At 47.2% G+C, this 20,954-nt stretch overlaps 1 protein-coding gene across 1 annotated transcript; it reads left to right on the top strand.

Moving 5' to 3' along the window:
* The first annotated feature begins 15,841 nt into the window (after nucleotides 1-15,841).
* On the top strand, nucleotides 15,842-18,317 carry LOC132463559 (putative nuclease HARBI1). The gene is made up of 3 exons (XM_060059824.1): nucleotides 15,842-16,792; nucleotides 16,916-17,206; nucleotides 17,400-18,317. Exons 1-3 carry the CDS (start codon nucleotides 16,284-16,286, stop codon nucleotides 17,569-17,571), a joined length of 972 nt encoding a protein of 323 aa, XP_059915807.1. The 5' UTR covers nucleotides 15,842-16,283; the 3' UTR covers nucleotides 17,572-18,317.
* Nucleotides 18,318-20,954: the final 2,637 nt, after the last annotated feature.

The following is a 20,954-nucleotide window of genomic DNA, read 5'->3' on the forward strand; positions in this document are numbered from 1 at the left end:
CATAACTGAAAACAAAAAAAAGGGCAAAGGCAAACTCCTCCCGATAATGTACAAATATACTTAATGGCTTGGGTTTTAGGTTCACAGGGGCATGGGTTCTGGGTTCAAAGGGGCATGAGCAACACTGAAAGTTTGTTCAAATCAGTGAATATCTCCTCACAATTCCCTCAACAAAACATCTAGTATTTATGGTTTTTTATCTATTTTGAGCAGCCGTTTAAAATATTATTTATTTTAATGCAACTGTTTTGTTCTCGTACTTGTTCATTTAAGGACTGGAAAGTGCTTTTTTTTAAGTGGTTATTTCATTTTGGCCACAACTGTATACATTTTTTGTTTTGTGTGTTAATGTAAATAAAAGAGACTGTCTTGACTTATATTGCTTTTGTTTAGGTATTTTCCTTATGTAATACCCAAATGCTTCATGTTACATTTATGAAGTTGTGACTACTGCACACTGTTGTGTGTGTAATTAAGTGTAATAACATTTGCTGAAAAGTCCAAATTGTTTCACTTTGAGGTAAAGGAAATAATTCATGACAGTATAATAAAGGTCTCATGGCAATGTCAAAATTAGCCAGTGTAATAACGCTTCATGACATATTATTGAAATGTCAATTGTTTCACTTTACTTGAGGCCAACAGAATCCTTCATGAGCCTGTTGTAAAGGCATTAGACAGTGTAATAACGCTTCATGAGATATTATTGAAACTTCCAAATTGTTTCACTTTACTTGAGGCCAACCGAATCCTTCATGAGCCTGTTGTAAAGGCATTTAGACAGTGTAATAACGCTTCATGACATGTTATTGAAGTGTCCAAATTGTTTCACTTTACTTGAGGCAAACAGAATCATTCATGACAGTATAATGAAGGTCTCATGACAGTCAATCTCAAAACATTCCGCATATGACAGTTTAATGTAATCTTTCATAAATCGAAAGATTCTTTACATTTGATTATTAAGTCTACTATGACATGTTTATGACAGGTCATGTTATTGGTTAATGTCAAGTCGACATAACCAAGACATCGACAAGTTATTTTGTCTCAGCTTATGTCAGGTTGTCATAACAAAGACCCCCAGGAGGTGAGGTCCCCCCAGGTCAGTCTCACGTCAACCCCCAATGCTTAACCAAGGGTACGCTGCCGTGGTTAGTGCAGTCAGGGCATTACTCTCCCCAGGAGGTGAGGACCCCCGAGGTCTGTCTTATGTCAACCCCCAATGCTTAACCGATGGTACACTGAAGTGGTGAGTGCAGTCAGGGCGTTACTCTCCCCAGGAGGTCAGTTCATTCATCTGTGGTTACTCTGTGTTACTCGGCCTGGCGTTGTGTCCCCATTGCACATGTTGCATGTTTCCCTTGATTTGGTGTTGAACATACACGCAAAATCTGCTGTGATAAAGAACCTTTTTATATCCCTCATAAATTAATATAAATCCATACCAACTGGCTGTTTTAAGATCTTTAATATGTAGTCTGATGTTGAATACACAACATACAATTGGCCATACACAATATTATAATTCAACCAATGTTTACTCCGGTGCCTTGTGTTGACACACAAATAAGGTTTTATAATCCTTATTTATTTTTACTATGCCAGCTACCCCCTTGTATTCCTAAATTAGACTTCATTTTTGCCGATTTTTCCATAATCCTTTCCTAAACAAAGATTTGTTGATTGCAAGTTTCACATTCACAGATTTAACGTGTGTGTGTGTGTGTGTGTGTGTGTGTGTGTGTGTGTGTGTGTGTGTGTGTGTGTGTGTGTGTGTGTGTGTGTGTGTGTGTGTGTGTGTGTGGAGAACGGCGTGGAGAAGCACCTCCTCCGGGACTCCTTCAAGGGCCTGGGTCTGATCCCCGACGGCATCCTGTGGAGGCGGAAGGAGGCGTTCAGCGACGGGATGACCTCCGAGAAGAAGTCTCTGTACAGCAGCCTGCAGGAGCACATGGATGGCCAGGTGAGCGTCTCTCCACCCAGGGTCCTACTGGGCCTCCCTTATGCCTCCGCACGGTGTTTATCAGACATCAGGCTGGTTGTGGGTTTGAAACCGGAATAGACCCTTTACATAAGGGCTTCACTTTGGGTCCAACAGAGGTGATGTCATCACATGACTAAGGCCCAATCCCATTTCTACCCCTTACCCCTTCCCCGTACCCCTCCCCCTTGTTTTGAAGGGGGAAGGGGGGAAGGGGTAAGGGGTAGAAATGGGATTGGGCCTTATAGGGCTGCCGCCCCCAGGTACAAGGGTACAGGACTCCTCCACTAGGGTAGCAGACTGACCCTCCGGAGGAGATAACCCGGGACCATAAGCCCTGGTACACCAGGGTCCCCGGCCCCTAGAAAGGCACATTGCAAGTTGAAGTTCTTAAGGCTTGGCCGTTTTCAGTCAAGTTATACAGATCGGAACGACATTCGTTTCTCTGGGAAAAGTGGCTTGGTTCACAGTACCAAGTAATAATAATAATAATAATAATACATTTAATTTAGAGGCGCCTTTCAAGACACCCAAGGTCACCTTACAGAGCATATAGTCATCATTCAAAACTATGTAAAACAGACTAGGAATAAAAGGAAAACAGAGGTTAAACATGAATAATAATAATAATTAATAACACTCAAAGACGCCTAAAGTGAAGGGGGGACCTCACTAACCACCACCAATATGTAGCACCCACCCCAAGTAGTACACAGTAGTACTGTGATCAGGTACACAGTACCAAGTAGTACACAGTAGTACTGTGATCAGGTACACAGTACCAAGTAGTACACAGTATTACTGCCACCAGGTACACAGTAGTACAGTATTACTGCCACCAGGTACACAGTAGTACAGTAATACTGCCACCAGGTACACAGTAGTAACGTATTACTGCCACCAGGTACACAGTAGTAACGTATTACTGCCACCAGGTACACAGTAGTACAGTATTACTGCCACCAGGTACACAGTAGTACAGTATTACTGCCACCAGGTACACAGTAGTACAGTAGTACGGCCACCAGGTACACAGTAGTACAGTAGTACGGCCACCAGGTACACAGTAGTACAGTAGTACGGCCACCAGGTTAGCATCATCTCATGCTAACACTAGAAGCCCCCGACCCAGAGCGTTTGAATCAGAGGAGATGAGGGGCCTTTTGACCACGGTGTGGACGACCCTCCCCTCAGGTGGACGACGCCCAGCTGGAGGAAGCCCCCCGAGACCTTCCCCCACAACCCGCCCCGGACCAAGGAGGCCTACTACTACCGGCAGGTGTTTGAGGAGCTCTACCCGCGCCACGCCCAGTGGCTGTCCCACTGCTGGACGCCCCGCTGGACCCAAGCCACCGCCCCCCCCCGCAAGAACCCTGGCCGTCGACACGCCGGAGACGCAAGGAGCAGGACCAGTAACTAGGACCAGTAACCAGGACCAGTAACCCGGACCAGTTGGTCCCCCCCCCCCATTAAACTTGTTGGCTTGTTAAATAGTTAACCATGACCAGTAACCAGGACCAGTTGGTCCCCCTCCCCCATTAAACATGTTAGCTTGTTAAATAGTTAACCAGGACCAGTTGGTCCCCCCCCCCAATTAAACGTGTTCGCTTGTTAAATAGTTAACCAGGACCAGGGTCCAAGACCAGTTGGTTCCCCCCCCATTAAACTTGTTAGCTTGTTAAATAGTTAACCAGTAACCAGGACCAGTTGGTCCCCCCCCCCCGCCATTAAACTTGTTAGCTTGTTCAATAGTTCAATGTGCTTATTTAAGTGTGTTGGGAAAATAGGCTTTGAAATGTTGACGGTTACTTAACTTGTTAGCTTGTTCAATAGTTAACCAGGACCAGTTGGTCCCCCCCCCCCCCCATTAAACTTGTTAGCTTGTTAAATAGTTAACTAGGACCAGTTGGTCTCCCCCCCCCCCCCCATTAAACTTGTTAGCTTGTTCAATAGTTAACCAGGACCAGTGACCAGGACCAGTTGTTCCCCCCCCCCCCCCCATTAAACTTGTTAGATTGTTAAATAGTTAACCAGGACCAGTAACAAGGACCAGTAACCAGGACCAGTTGGTCCCCCCCCCAATTAAACGTGTTAGCTTGTTAAATAGTTATCCAGGACCAGGGACCAAGACCAGTTGGTTCCCCCCCCATTAAACTTGTTAGCTTGTTAAATAGTTAACCCGTAACCAGGACCAGTTGGTCCCCCCCCCCCCCCCCCCCCCCCGCCATTAAACTTGTTAGCTTGTTCAATAGTTCAATGTACTTATTTAAGTGTGTTGGGAAAATAGGCTTTGAAATGTTGACGGTTACTTAACTTGTTAGCTTGTTCAATAGTTAACCAGGACCAGTGACCAGGACCAGTTGGTCCCCCCCCCCCCCATTAAAATTGTTAGCTTGTTAAATAGTTAACCAGGACCAGTTGGTCTCCCCCCCCCCCCATTAAACTTGTTAGCTTGTTCAATGAGCTTATGTAAGTGTGTTGGGAAAATAGGCTTTGAAATGTTGACGGTTATCTGAGTCTTATCTTAAAACCAACACTGGAAGACTATGGGTTAATTAAAGGTGCTTATTCCTGGCTCATTTGTTGGTGTTTTTTACGTGAGTGATTCTTACAGCTGGTGTCAGGGAGGAGGTGAGGATGATGAAGACATGTATGAGGCACTATACAGTGAATTTGGCAGTGCAATTGTCCCCATAACCCCACAGAACTCCGACCCCCCCCTCACCCCCAACAGTCACGCATTCAGCCAATCAAATCATAGAGCAGAACATGTTTTTGTGATCCCGCTGATAACATCACAACCTCGGTCTTACCTTCATGAAGGGAACTGAACTGGCACCGGTATTCACGGCACCGCTATGACACCGCGATGAGAAACAGTTTATTAGAATAGATCCGCTATAGGTTCTTCTCTCTGAGCGGACGGGCGCTCCCTGCTTCCGTGACCGGGCGACCCCGCTCTGACATGAGGCGGCGCCGCGCGGGGGGGCTAGCGGCGGCGGCGGCGGCGGCGTTGCTCGTAGTCGCGTCTCGAGCTCCACTCGTACGAGTCTGAGGGTGAGAGAAGAGGAACACCTTTAGTCCGTGTCTCCTTGGGAGATGCTTCACTAGCCTGTGTGTTATAGACTAGCCAACGGGACCTGGTTCCTCTGTGTGCCGTTTGCCCATCAGGCCGACGGAGGAGTTGATTTTATGCCCTGGGGAGGAGACACTGGTTGGTCATCAAAGGGGCACCACTGACTGGGGATTGGACTATCACTCTGACCCCACGATACATCCATGAAGCCTAAAGCCTGGGGTAAGTTAACCATGGGCAAGTACCAGGGTCAGACCTTCAGATGGCTCCTGGAGAACGACGTGGGCTACGTCTGCCATGTCGTCGTCAGTCACCAGCGGGAGCGGGAGACGAGCGCCTCGGACAGGCCGCTCATGGCAAACAAGGACAGACTTGCCCACTACTCGTGCGCCCACCCCGCTTTGGCTCGCGCTACTCTGCCCGGGCGGGGGGGCATGTTGGCTTCGGACGGGCTGTTCAAGGACGCCACACTGAAGGACCTGTACGACTCCAAGGAGAAGGAGCGTCAGAAGTAAGTCATGTTGTGGTGAAGGGCAGTGGACCGTTGACACGGTGCTGTGACATGTTTATATGCGTGTCAACTCTTGGATCGTTGTCTTGCAGCTACGTCAAGTGGCTACGGCGGAAGACACCGCAGCCTGAGTGCCATGGACGTTCCAATAAAGTACATCTTCGGCCGAGACAAGGAGCGGTCGGCGGAGGCGGCTGCTACACCCCCTCTGCCCGCCAGCAGCAGCACCAGCAGCAGCACCAGCAGCGGCCTCAGCACCTCCACCAGCAAGGCCACTGCTTCCCCCGTGCTGCCGCCCCGCAAGCCGACCATTCCCAATTTCTCGGCCCTTGTGCGCAGGCGTCCAATGGGCCCAGGGCCAGTTCCAGGTAGGTAGCTCTGTCTTTCTCTTTCACACAACAGAGGTTGAGTGTATACGATTTACTAACCGTTGCCCAACCCCCCCATAGTCAAGTCAAGTGGAGTTTATTTATCTAGAAAAATTTTTTGTCTTCCGTCAGAGACCAGCGCCCCTCGGTTCCGCCGCCCCCCCACCACAGAGGTGACGGACGAGGAACTGGTCCGGATGGTCACTGACGTAGAAATGGGTAACTGGCATCACACCGGACGTGTCGCACTGTAACATTTGCCTTCGACATCTATTCTTGAGTCAGTATGTTTGTATTAACCGTAACTTTTTCATTTGCCGGTCGCTAAAGCTGATGCTTGAAGGAAAAAGGTAGGTTTAGCAGGTGATGTAGCCATCTTTGTAGGTGGTAGACGCTCCGTCCTCACTCACGTGGTGGTAATGTGGATTTCATTAAACAACTCCCCATGTCCACTTCCCTCAGCCCTGCTGCGTCTCTTAACAGTCGCCTTGTAGCAAACCTCTTAACGGTCGCCTTGTAGCACACCTCTTAACGGTCGCCTTGTAGCACTAAACCATTTTATCTAATCAATGGCATGCTGCACGTCATGAATGCTCAGACTCACTTAGTCTCGCTTGCCTGTGTGTTGCCCCGTCACTCACATTGTGCTGATGCCATTTGGTTGTGCGTGACCGTGTCTGAAGCTGGCGTACAGGTCCTTCAGGCCCTCCCGCTGGTGACGCCAACTTCTCCACCTCCTCCGGCACCGTCCTCCACCCCTCCCCCACCACCACCACCACCACCACAGGTTGCGGCTGCTCCACCGACGGTCAGGCTTCCAGCTCGGGCTCCGGCTGGAGGAGACGCCGTGCGGGGAGGCCACCCTGGCATCGGAGCCCAAGTAGAAGAGGAGGAGGAAGACGACGACGACGGGTGACGTGGAGCAGCCGGCAACGCCCACTCCTGCTCGGGCTGAGGTACAGACACACGCCCGTCGTACTCACAGACACACGACTCGGCGGAGACGACCGTCAGACTGCGTACATAGCAGCGACTCCTCAGTGTTTTTGTTTGTGTTGTTTTCATCCTCCTAACAGACCCGGTTGCCTGAGGGCTGGCGGACAGCCCTCACCGGGGAACAGCAGGGGTGGATCGGCCGGGCTCTGTTCAAGCAGAACAGCGGGGGGTCCCTCAAGCTCACCACGGACCTCAAGCTGTGGTGGGACCCCCCCCAGCCCCGGCTGACCTATTCTCAGCCACCCGCCTCGGCGGCTGCCTTCTTCGCATGTCGGTTGTTGCGTAGTCCCCGGCCGACATGCTGCCAGAAACATCTCACCAAGTGTGGGATGTACAAGACCATCCGGAAGTTCTTGGACATCGACGGCTGGTACTTGATGGCCACCGAGTACCTGGAGTTCCGTCGGTGTGGGAGGAAGGTAGCCGCCTGGTCGCAGGAGGTCGCAAGTCAGCTGGGAGAGGGGCATCGCGCCCTCTTCCCGGCGATCCTCACCTACAAGTAAGTAGCTGTCTGAAAACTGTCGGTTTGTCTGCGTGTGGCTCTTCTGTAACACGTGCACTCCCCTGTAGGCCCCCCCAGCGACCGGCGGGTCATCATCCAGCTGCGTGAGCGTTCTCGGGGGAACAGCGCCACGCAGCTGCAGAAAAAACTCTGTGAGGCACACACAGAGGCCTGGATGCGGCGGTCCATACACTACCTCAGCGTCATGGAGCCTTTCACGTCGACGGGTGTCGTGCGCCAGTGCACCCCACTGCCGAAACTCATGCCAGACGTGCCTCAGTACGGCTGGCTGTTGGTGGTGTACTGCCACGACATCCTGTCTGGCCTGGAGGACGTGGAGGCCCGGGCCACCTCAGTCTTCGGATGCATACTGAAGATGGATTCGACCAAGAAGGTGAATGTGGTGTCGGAACAAGAGCGTTACGCTCTTGCGACGTGCGTGCGGCCTTATTGACTTGTGTGTGTGTGTGTGTGTGTGTGTGTGTGTGTGTGTGTGTGTGTGTGTGTGTGTGTGTGTGTGTGTGTGTGTCGCCTCGCCTTCAAACAGGTGACCCGGAAGCTCGCCGGTGCCGCCGCCTATACCGCAGCCTGGGAGACCAACGTGGACAACGAGCACGGGCAAGTGCTAATGTCCGTGCTCACGGCCAACGAGGGGGGTGGCCTGTTGCCCATGGCCGCGGGGTTAATGCGCCGGTACCAGGACGCTGGGGTAGCACAGCCTCGGCTCCTCTACGTCGACCAGGACCGCTGGGGGTCCAAGTCAGCTGCTGCGTTCCAGGAGTGGGACAAGCCGGTGGTCCGGCTGGACATTTGGCACCTGATGCGAAGCTACGCGTCGGGTGTCACAACCGAGAGCCACCAGCTGTCCAAGAGGAGGACGTTTGAGGCGCAGGGGATGACCTTCTCGTCCGACGCCGGAGTGTGGAGGCACGTCAGCCGCAAGGAGATGGCTCTCCATTGCCATAGCCGCACTCGCAGAGCTGTGGAGACGGAGCGGCTGATCGATGACCTCCTGCAAACCTTCGGCGGCCCCAACGGGCGAGACACCATGGGGATTCCCCTGCTGTCGGACAGACCTCTGGACCCGCCAGCAGTCCCAGCGCAAGCCGGCTGGCAGAAGCAGTGTGCGTCCAGCTCTGCAACCTGTACCCCACGGGCACCCGTGTGCACGGCGGCGCCCGGGGTACACGGTGGGACAGCGCACTGATCGATACCGCCACATCCGGGGCCTTGTCCTGGGACACCAGAGGTTGATGGCTCGGGCGCCCGTTCAGCTCTTTGAGCTGAACAGTAGGACGCTCTCGCTGTGGTGCGTTTCATGCTTTGGACAGTGACACGCTTGAATTACACGCTCTCGATGGTGTCCAGGTAACTAAAACACTATGTCGCCACCTGCTCTCAGGTTTACCCGGACGCAGCGAGAGAAGGAGAGGACTGTGTTGACTCCAGGCGTTGCAGCAGACGGAGGACGACCACCGGCAGCGGACGCTGCCGCCGGGCCCGGCATCAGCGGCGGCGGTGGATCGTCCGGCGGCAACAGCGACGTCGGCGGTGCCTCAAGGCCGGGCGATGACAGCGGCAGCGAGGGGGGGCGGCGGTAGCCCCGGCAGCGGCACCGGCTGTGGCAGCACCGGTGGCAAACGGCCAGTAGCAAACGGCTACTGGCACCTCGACAGCCTGCCCCCTCGACTGCTTACCCGGCCTTCCCGCCGACGGCTGCTACCGCAGCTGCAACTGGACCTTTAAGAGCAACACAGCCTCTCCTTGTGGACCTCTCACTGTTCCGGCAGAGTGTGTGGGTGCTCCCCCCCCACCTGACGTTCCCTCGGACGATGCCAGCTCCACACGTCCTCCCTCCGCCCCTGTCCGCCGCAGCACGCCGGCCCTGAGCTGCCTGCACCTCCTGCTCCTCCCTACAGCACCTTATATCGGAGAAGGAAGGCGGCCGAGCGGAGGGCGGCGGCACCACCGGGAACGACCACCTCTGCCCGGACACAGAAGCCACGGCGGAGTCGCGGCGGGTAATAGTGTGGAGGACTGGCTGAGGGAGAAGAAGGAGCGGGACCAGGGTGGAGCAACCGTCCTGCACTCTGGCTGGGGCAGGTGTATATAGTTGTTTGCGTGTTTTTTTTTGTGTATTGTGTATGGTTGTTTTTTTGTGTTTATAGTTATTTTGCAGGGTCAGTGTATATAGTTGTTTGCAGGCTTGGTTAGTTAGGGTTACCTAGTTAGTTAGTGCATACTGTGGCATCCCGCCCCGTAAACCTCGGCCCGGACCAGCCCGAGGGTTGGTCCTGGATGGCCGTTACCACCGTCACCCACCAGCCGGCGACGGAGAGCACCGACCGAACCCCAATCAGGTTGATTGGGGGACACCTGGCCGAAAGCCGAGGAGCCACTTTAAGAGGACTGACATTTGGGCAGACCAGGGAGGAGAGCGAGGAAGGAGGAAGCGCTCGGGTCCGCGAGCAGCTAGAGGCCCACGGAGGCCCTAGAGACCGCGAGTACCTTGTTTGTTGAAGCTGTCTGTAATAAATGCCTTGGATGGCTTTAACCCCCGCTAAACGTGTCGTTTATCCGTGGAACCCGGCCCAATCGAGTACCGGGTTACCACAATACACACACTGCCAAGTGACAACTAAATATTTATTTATATATATGTGTGTGAATAAATAAATATTATTTTTCTACTGTACATGCTTGTCCCTTCTTTCTTTTTTATAGAAGCAATAAGTCCACAAGAATAATAATGAATGGTTTGTTTATTTAAAGGAAGACACCAGTCAGAACACTTACAGCAAATGTATTATATTACATTGGGCCAAACCCAAAAGCCATAAAAACCATGCAAAACTTATTCCATTCATATGCTTGTAAACAATAAATTCACAACAATAATGAATCGTTTTTTTCTTCATTTTCAAATCAACAATGCGAGGTAAAAACCATGAATGAGTTATTTATTTTCCACGTCTAGTACCTACTTTGCGCTTTGACTGGGATTCGATCCCACACTTTGGTTGTCTCTGGCGTCGTTCCTTTTCTGCATGCGCAGGCGGTGTTTTTTTCCTTTTTTTCCTTGTCATAAAAACAGAAGAATATGTGGTGAATTATTAGATTATTAGAATTGAGATATTAATAAAAATTAAAATATAGACCTCTTCATGATTGTGCGTGTCATCTCTGCGCCACCGGAATGTTGTTGTGCTCTACACCTGTGTCTCACTTGTTTCACTTGCTCCCCCGCCCTGGCAGAAAAACCAGTCCTGTCTGATTGGTCTGTTTCATTTACTGGGCCAAACACCACTCATGGTTTGATTGGACAGTTTCACTTGAGTCTCCGTGCGGGACGGGATTGGCTGCCGGCGGGGAGCGCATATTGACATAAGCTTCCACTACTTTGATAGTTTTCAACCGTCACTAGTTTCAACCATCACGTAAGTAAATGACTAGAATCGTGGAAACTGCATTAAAATGTGAACAGACGACTCGGTTATACATGCTATAGACCATAGAGTGTTTGTTGGGACGAATTTCGAATGATAGTACGGCGCGTCGCGCTTCCCATTAAAACGTATTGCGCAGCGGTTAGCATTCACAACGAGTGCTGGTAAATCGTGAAAAATGCATTAAAATGCATTAACATTTATTTTTTTATGATTTCACTATACAAAGCATGATTACGTTCTGGAAATCATTTCTCACTGAAATACAAATTGAAAAGTAGAATAGTCTGTTGTACAGCATAAAAACAGCAAAAAGCAATGATCTTCACAGAGCGAAGATCATGCACTCACCGAACTCCCCCCCTCCCTCCGTCTGTCACGGCATGTGCGTTATAGCGTCACTCAAATAATAGCCAATCAAATTTTTTGTTTACCGGAAGAGCGATTTGGAATGAGAAAATGGCTTGCTCGAAAATAAGGAAAGTTGACTCCGAAAATAGACATTTTAAAGATGAATGGACTGACCAATACATGTTCATTCTCCCGCAAGGCAGTACAAAACCTTTGTTGTGTCTTTTAAGTGTTGAAACCGTCGCGCTGATAAAAAGCGTGAATATTAAGCGGCATTACGAATCCAAACACAGATCCTTCGAGAATAAGTATCCCCAGAAGTCAGAAGTAAGAGCGTGGAAAATATCCGAGCTGAGTGCTCAGTATGAGAGGTCTACGCATGTCTTCACACACTCATTTACAGGCCAGCAACGTGCAAATTAATGCTCACTTAAGATTGCATGGATTTTGGGGCAACATAAAAAAACTTTCAGTGACACGACTGTTGTGAAGGAGTGCTTGAACGCCGCTGCCGAGACGTTACTTAAAGGTAAACAAAGGGATGAATTGTGTGAAAAAATAAAGCAAATCCCAATGTGAGCTGCAACGACAACCAGAAAATCCGAAATGTTATCAGATGACGCACTGTCACAGCTTCATGTGGCTGTTCAGAGTGCCCCATCCTTAGCCATTGATGAGTCTTCAGATGTAACGGATAATGCCCAGCTTTTGGTTGTGCGATTGTTTTATCAAGACAAGAAAGAGATCTGTGAGGACCTGTTTTGGTCTAACACCACTTGAGACACTGTTTTGCTTACTTGAAATGAAGGCCTAATGCTCTTTTTTGTGTTTATTTGAAATGTAGGCCTGGGGCCGTATTCACAAAGGATCTTAGGGCTAAAGGTAGGTCCTAACTGGCGAATTTAGGAGTAACTCCTAAAAATAATGGGCGTGTCACTCTTAAATTTAGGACTCCTAACTTTTTTCACTAAGAGCAATTCACTAAGTATTTTAGGCCTAAAAGTAGCACCTAAGTCTAGGAGAGCTTAAAAGTCCTCAAGAGGACTCCTAACTAGGTAAGACCTATTCACAATGAATCGTAAAATGCCTGCGAGACAAAATGTTAGGGTATTAAACTTGTTGTGGAGTTAATGCGCGATGCAATAACATCCCGACTAACAGGAATAATCAGATTAGTCCCGAAATAAAATGTTTGGCCACACTACGTTATTTAGCAACAGGTGAAATGCAACTTTGCAATGCCGACGATTAAAAAATATCGCAACCATCAGTCAGCCGTGCCATAAACTTTCCTTTGGACATTCAACAATTACACAGGATCAAAGCCAACTTCATGGCAATTGCAGGTATGCCCGGTGTGGTCGGTGCTATTGACGGGACGCACATAAAAATAATTGCGCCATCAAAAGACGAGGACGTGTTCATCAATAGGAAGAAAGGGCATTCCATCAACACGCAAGTTGTTTTTGATGCAAATTTTAACATAGCCTACTGGATGTTGTTGCAAAGTGGCCTGGATCTTCAGCTACCCATGATTCTCGCATTTTAATGGTGAGCGGTCTGAGGCAGCTTTTTGAGATGTACCAGTTGGGTGTCACTTGCTGGGTGACAGTGACTATCCATGCAAGACGTGGCTCTAGACACCCTACCTCAATCCACAACCGGGAGCACAGTTAAAGTATAACATGTAAGTGATTACGCTTAGTCATATGCGTAAAACACATCGTATTGGCTCTTTGACGCCTTTTACTTGTTGAATCCAAATTATTGTTTACTGATTTCGTCCATATATGCTAGAGCACACAAACATACACGAAATGTTGCGGAGAGAGGAATTGGGCAGATGAAACATCGGTTTCATGTCCTCCACGGCGAAATACGCCTCACCCCAGAGAGGGCAAGCACAGTAATCACTGTATGTGCCATTCTACACAACCTCCTCAAGCGGAGGAACATTCCACAGCCAGACGATGATGATGATGATGATGATGATGATGATGGCGATCAACATGACAATGAATTTGGCCGTGTGGAACCGAGTGGACTGGCATTTAGGGATCACTTTGAAAACACATTTTAGGTAAACACCTTGGCACAAATCAGTCAACACTTGTGTAGTTCATAACATTTATTTTCTTTTAAATTTTACGTATTTTTATTGTTTGCTTTCTCTCTCTCTTGAACGTGCAGGCTACAACGTCATTATCGTGGTCTGCACAAAATTGTCATCATGCGTGTATTCTGCTAACTGCACTATAACTACTTAATAGGAGTTCATTTCTAGCCGAGGCTATTTCCTTGTTTTTCGGTGATTCAGTGGGCTCGTCTGAACAACCAATCACCGAACTGACCGCTTCTAAACTCGTGCACGAGAATTGACGCAATCCATAGCAACGGCGCGTCACTCTTAGTTCACTCTTTGTGATTTATCCTTAGTAAGAGTAGGTCTCAGCAGCTTTGTGAATAACTTTTAAGAAAAAACTCCTACGTAAAATGTTTTAGCGCGAGTTAGGAGCACTCCTAGCGGTAAGATAAAATGCTTTGTGAATACGGCCCCTGGTGTACCCGTTTTGCTTACTTGAAATGTAGGCCTAAATGCACTTTTTTTTTATGTTTACTTGAATTGCAGGCCTAATGTACCTGTTTTGTTTACTTGAAATATTAATATGCGTTACTTTGTCTTACTAGTTTTTCATGGTTAAAAGTAAGCAATTTGGAAATTGAAAATAAATACATCTGAAATTATAAGGTAATATGCCGTGTTGATTGTATTTGACAAAAGAAGGCTATTATGACGTGGTAGGTTTGGACCTTTCTTGGAAGGAATTTTTAGCAACTGGACCTTGTTCAATTTTAATTGAAGACCCCTGCTGTAGACCATGCAATACTTTTGGACAGGTTAGAAAACTGGGTGGGGCTTTCAGGCACAGTCTTAAATTGGTTCAGATCCTACCTACAAAAGTGGAACTACTTTGTTTCCATTGGCGACTTTGTATCAGAATCAACCAACGTGATGTGTGGAGTCCCACAAGGTTCGATCTTAGGACCCTCTTTATTCAACCTCTACATGCTCCCACTAGGGCAAATCATGCAAAATAACAATATTGACCATCATTGCTATGCTGATGACACGCAAATCTATGTATCGCTATCACCAAATGACTATCGGCCCATAGATCTGCTGTGCCAGTGCATTGAGCAAGTGAAAGACTGGATGTGCCGAAATTTCCTTCAGCTAAATTAGGATAAAACAGAGATAATTATATTTGGTGCTAAAACGGAAAGGCTTAAAGTAACCCAACACCTTCACTCTCTGTCCCTGAAAACCTCAATCAAAGCCAGAAATCTAGGGATTATCATGGATTCTGATTTACATTTCGACAGTCACATCAAATCAGCTACAAAATCTGCATATTATCACCTTAAAAATGTAGCAAGACTTAGAGGGCTCATGTCCACCGAAGACTTACAAAAACGTGCACATGCCTTTATCACTAGTAAGCTTGATTAATACAATGGTCTTCTTACAGGTCTCCCAAAACAAACTCTAAGGAAGCTTCAGCTTGTTCAGAATGCTGCTGCTAGAGTTTTAACAAAGACCAAAAAATGTGAACATATTACACCAATTTTTAAATCGTTACATTGGCTTCCTGTAGGTCAGAGAATTGATTTTAAAATCATGTTGCTAACCTATAAATCCCTACATGGTTTAGGCCCAAAATATTTTACTGATACGCTTCCACTACATAAGCCTTCTAGAACACTAAGATCTTCTGAGACCAATCTGTTAATTATCCCCAGAGTAAACACGAAACATGGGAAAGCAGGATTTAGTTACTATGCAACAAATAGCTGGAATAAACTCCCTGAGGATTTAAGACTTGCCCCAACTCTGAGCACCTTTAAAACAAGATTGAAGACTTTTATGTTTGCTTTAGCTTTCTGCTAAATCTTAAATACTTTCCCTTTATTTTACTAAAATGCCTTTTTAACTTTCCCTTTATTTTCACCAGAAAGATACATGATCTGATACCAGAGAGAAAGGATAAGGGTTTGAGACCCAAGTTCTGTCTGGGTTAAAGTCCTAGAATCTGGGTTGGAGTCCCAGAGAAAGGACCAAGTTCCTTTTAGGTCGGGTTGGAGCCCCAGAGAAAGGACCAAGTTCCTTTAGGTCGGGTTGGAGTCCCAGAGAAAGGACCAAGTTCCTTTAGGTCGGGTTGGAGTCCCCGAGAAAGGACCAAGTTCCTTTAGGTCGGGTTGGAGTCCCAGAGAAAGGACCAAGTTCCTTTAGGTCGGGTTGGAGTCCCGACGTGGGTTCCTTTGGTTCGTGGTTAGAGTTCCAAGTTCTGTCTGGGTTAGAGTCCTAGAATCTGGATGGGAGTCCCAGAGAAAGGACCAAGTTCCTTTAGGTCGGGTTAGAGTCCCGATGTGGGTTCCAGAGAGACTTACTTACTTTAACTTTCAATTTAATTTTTTATTTTTACCAGAAAGATACATGATCTGATACCAGAGAGAAAGGATAAGGGTTACTAGAATCCGGGTTGGAGTCCTAGAGAAAGTACCAAGTTCCTTTAGGTCGGGTTGGAGTCCAGACGCGGATACCAGAGAGACTGTTGATCTGGGGCCGTATTCACAAAGGATTTTAGGGCTAAAAGTAGGTCCTAACTGGCGAATTTAGGAGTAACTCCTAAAAATAATGGGCGTGTCACTCTTAAATTTAGGACTCCTAACTTTTTCACTAAGAGCAATTCACAAAGTATTTTAGGCCTAAAAGTAGCACCTAAGTCTAGGAGAGCTTAAAAGTCCTCAAGAGGACTCCTAACTCACTAAGACCTATTCACAAAGGATCGCAAAATGGCTGCGAGACGAAATGTGTTGGAGACAATGGAAGACTGTGAGTTGATAAAGAGATATAGGCTAAATCGTGAGGGCATTAAAATTGTTGTGGAGTTAGTGCGGGATGCAATAACATCCCAGACTAACAGAAACAATCCGATTAGTCCCGAAATATAATGTTTGGCAACACTGCGCTATTTAGCAACAGGGAAAATGCAACTTTGCAATGCCGACGATTTAGGAATTTCGCAACCATCAGTCAGCCGTGCCATAAACCAAACCATCAACGCGCTCTCTAGACCACATATAATCCAACAGTTTATCCGGTTTCCTTTGGACATTCAACATTTACACAGGATCAAAGCCAACTTCATGGCAATTGCAGGTATGCCCGGTGTGGTCTGTGTTATTGACGGGACGCACATAAAAATAATCGCGCCATCAAATGACGAGGACGCGTTCGTCAATAGAAAGAAGTTGCATTCCATCAACACGCAGGTTGTTTTTGATGCAAATTTTAACATACTGGATGTTGTTGCAAAGTGGCCTGGGGCTACCCATGATTCTCGCATTTTAATGGAGAGCGGTCTGAGGCAGCTTTTTGAGAGGCACCATGTACCAGTTGGGTGTCACTTGCTGGGTGACAGTGGCTATCCCTGCAAGACGTGGCTCTTGACACCCTACCTCAATCCACAACCGGGAGCACAGTTAACGTATAACATGTAAGTGATTACGCAGATTACGCTTAGTCCTATGCGTAAAACACATCGTATTGGCTCTTTGACGCCTTTTATTTGTTGAATCCATATGGATTATTGTTAACTGTTTTCCTCCATATATGTTAGAGCACACAAACATACACGAAATGTTGTGGAGAGAGGAATTGGGCAGATGAAACGTCGGTTTCATGTCCTCCACGGCGAAATTCGCCTCACCCCAGAGAGGGCAAGCACAGTAATCACTGTATGTGCCATTCTCCACAACCTCTGCAAGCGGAGGAACATTCCACAGCCAGAAGATGATGACGACGATGAAGAGGACGATGATGATGATGGCGATCAACATGACGAGGAATTTGGCCGTGTGGAACCGAGTGGACTGGCATTTAGGGATCACTTTGTGAATACACATTTTAGGTAAACACCTTGGCACAAATCAGTCAACACACATTTGTGTAGTTCACAACATTTATTTTCTTTCAATTTTTAAATTTTTCCAGCTTAAGACAGTAATATTCAGTCTTCATTTTTATAAGCCGCTCTTTCGCTTTGAGGAACTTTCTTTGCCTTTTTAAAACCCTCATTCCAGCCTCAATTTCTTCTCCAACAGTGAACTGGCACCAGCAGCAGGAGGGAGAGGAGAGCCAGTGGGTGCACCAAGAGGGAGAGTTGGAAGAGGAAGAGCAGGGAGAGGAAGAGCTGTGAGAGGAGGTGCAGCTGGAAGAGGACGTGCTGTGAGAGGAGGTGCAGCTGGAAGAGGAAGAAGAGGAAGAGCCGTCTGATGTGATGCTGCAGCTGCAGCAGGACTTTGTTCTTAATTTCTCCTGTGGGGAATATATACTGTACATATAATTTGTCACACATTTTTGGGAAGTGGGTTGACCAGTTGCACATTATAATTCTTCTGTAAATATTAAACAAAGGTTTTTCATGGAGCCTATTGCAATCATTGCATACATACCCCTCAATCTCCTTTAGCAAATCGACTGCAGGATCAGCTGCACCCTCAAGGCCAGTTATACTTATGTCCGAGCCTAGGACGGCGTACACCACCGATGCGACCGGGGACAACGGCTTTGGTGCAGATCCTCCTCCTACAAATTAAATTTCAGTTTTCTTCACGTTTCATATCACTGTAGCCTTTGTTAATTGTAAATTTAAGACATGCAAATGCATTTCCCAAATGAAGGCAAGCAATGTTAATAATGGACTTACCTGTAGCCGCGACAGCTCTTTTATAGTCGGTAATCTCGAACCTACACTGTGATTGCAGGGAATACCAGCGTTTTTCGCAATCGTCGGTAGAGCGACACACAGCAGGGAAGGAAGCATTTATGTTAACGCGAATTTCTTCCCATGCCTCCCGCTTCTTCTTGCTGGTCACTCCAGCCCCGAATCTACCCTTTATTACCCCCCTCCGCTCCAGCACAAACTGGGCAAGTAGTAGTAATTGGTCTTGGGACCAATTGGCCTTTCGCTTGCGTTTCACTTTTTCATCATCCATCATGATAGGGGGACTTGAATTCCGGTATGGGCTGTAATTTAAAGGAAATATGCTAATTAGATAATAGTTTGCAGGGTGTTTTAATTGCCTCCTTGATTTAATGCAACTTATTTTTATTGTTTGCTTTCTCTCTCTCTCTCTCTCTCTCTATTGAACGTGCGGGCTACAACGTCATTATCGTGGTCTGCACAAACTTGTCATCATGCGTGATTCTGCTAACTGCACTATAACTATTTAATAGGAATTCATTTCTAGCCTAGGCTATTTCCTTGTTTTTCGGTGATGGGCTCGTCTCTGAACAACCAATCACCGCACTGACCGCTTCTAAACTCGTGCACGAGAATTTACGTAATCCATAGCAACGGCGCATCACTCTTAGTGATATATCCTTAGTAAGAGTAGGTCTCAGCGGCTTTGTGAATAACTTTTAAGAAAAAACTCCTACGTAAAATGTTTTAGCGCGAATTAGGAGCACTCCTAGCGGTAAGATAAAATGCTTTGTGAATACGGCCCCTGATCTTAAATACAATGCACTTTCTATTTTACTCATTTCTTTGCATATGTTTTTTGTTTTACTTATCTATTATTTTATTTTATTGTATGACAATGTTTATATGTGAAGCACTTTGAGTCTGCCTTGTGTATGAAAAGTGCTATATAAATAAAGTTGCCTTGCCTTAAAATTATGCAGTCCTCACACACTTAGCATGATCTTTGGTGTAGAAGCACAAAAACTTACTTTGTATTTTGCGGGGAGTTTTTCCCACTTCCTCTTCCCCTGCTGGATGGATATCTTCCCCCCAGCCCCTTGTCTTTAATAAATTGTCTGCAGAAGACATAAAACAACAATATTTAACCAAAGTCTTCCAACATGTGTTTACTTTTACGTACTGTGGCAGACTCCAGGGAGGAGTGAGGGGAGTGGTAGGTCTGGCAACCTGCTGGCTCCATCCCCCAAGCCATATATGGACTTCCTCCCTCTAACGAGGCAAGCCTGGGGATCGTTAGGCAGGGGTGCTTGGGCTTAAGAGGGCGAGCAAACAGTCCTATAAGAAAACGAAGGCTAACTGTACGTCCACACCAGAGGCGAATTGAGCTACCAAATCGCCGGAAGTCATTCACTTTCTATGGGCAAGAGCGACCAAAGCGACCAACGCTACCAGCGGCCAAAGTTGGTCGCGGGAACGTATTCTCAGCAGGGGGTGCTGGAAAAAATAACTCTGCCTGCACTAGACTCGCAACTCGCTACATTGATAAAAAAATATATATAGCAGCGCAGCTCAATTACATCAGTGCATGCGCGCAGTCGAAAATCGATCGTTGTGTTCACACCATGGTTCACATCCAGCTGCTCACAGAACAAGTTTAGCGCACCACCGCTCCCCTCACACTTTTTCATATAACTTTTTTTCAGCACTAGGTCATATGAGCATTAAATAAAAGGATGACTCGCTTTGCCACGGGCCGAAACAGTGCGGAGCGACCACAGCCGGAGCGACCACAGCCAGAGAGAACACAGCGGGCAGAGGAGTGTCAGGAATAGTCTTTGGTGGACACATCAGTACGGCCTATTTGCACTACTGTTTAGTGGCAATGCAGTGTTTTATTCTTTGCCTTTTTATTTTCGTGTATTATTTCAATGAATACAATTTATTTATTTATAAAAACAAGATCTGGGGCCGTATTCACAAAGCATTTTATCTTACCGCTAGGAGTGCTCCTAACTCGCGCTAAAACATTTTACGTAGGAGTTTTTTCTTAAAAGTTATTCACAAAGCCGCTGAGACCTCCTCTTACTAAGAATAAATCACATAGAGTGAACTAAGAGTGACGCGCCGTTGCTATGGATTACTTCAATTCTCGTGCACGAGTTTAGAAGCGGTCAGTGCGGTGATTGGTTGTTCAGACGAGCCCACTGAATCACCGAAAAACAAGGAAATAGCCGAGGCTAGAAATGAATTCCTATTAAGTAGTTATAGTGCAGTTAGCAGAATACACGCATGATGACAATTTTGTGCAGACCACGATAATGACGTTGTAGCCTGCACGTTCAAGAGAGAGAGAAAGCAAACAATAAAAATACGTAAAATTGAAAAGAAAATAAATGTTATGAACACACAAGTGTTGACTGATTTGTGCCAAGGTGTTTACCTAAAATGTGTTTTCAAAGTGATCCCTAAATGCCTGTCCACTCGGTACCACACGGCCAAATTCCTTGTCATGTTGATCGCCATCATCATCATCATCATCACCACCATCGTCTGGCTGTGGAATGTTCCTCCGCTTGCAGAGGTTGTGTAGAATGGCACATACAGTGATTACTGTGCTTGCCCTCTCTGGGGTGAGGCGTATTTCGCCGTGGAGGACATGAAACCGACGTTTCATCTGCCCAATTCCTCTCTCCACAACATTTCGTGTATGTTTGTGTGCTCTAGCATACATGGAAGAAATCAGTAAACAATAATAAATATGGATTCAACAAATAAAAGGCGTCAAAGAGCCAATACGATGTGTTTTACGCATAGGACTAAGCGTAATCTGCGTAATTACTTACATGTTACACTTTAACTGTGCTCCCGGTTGTGGATTGAGGTAGGGTGTCTAGAGCCACGTCTTGCATGGATAGTCACTGTCACCCAGCAAGTGACACCCAACTGGTAC

Source organism: Gadus macrocephalus, chromosome 8 (assembly GCF_031168955.1).
Source record: "Gadus macrocephalus chromosome 8, ASM3116895v1".
In the NCBI taxonomy this organism is placed as follows: Eukaryota; Metazoa; Chordata; class Actinopteri; order Gadiformes; family Gadidae; genus Gadus; species Gadus macrocephalus.

Coding starts and splice junctions, on each gene's coding strand:
- LOC132463559 (XM_060059824.1), top strand. CDS start 16,284: ATGCAACTTTGCAATGCCGACGATTTAGGAATTTCGCAACCATCAGTC. Junction 16,793..16,915: donor GCACAGTTAACGTATAACAT/GTAAGTGATTAC, acceptor CATATATGTTAG/AGCACACAAACATACACGAA. Junction 17,207..17,399: donor TTTGTGAATACACATTTTAG/GTAAACACCTTG, acceptor CTTCTCCAACAG/TGAACTGGCACCAGCAGCAG.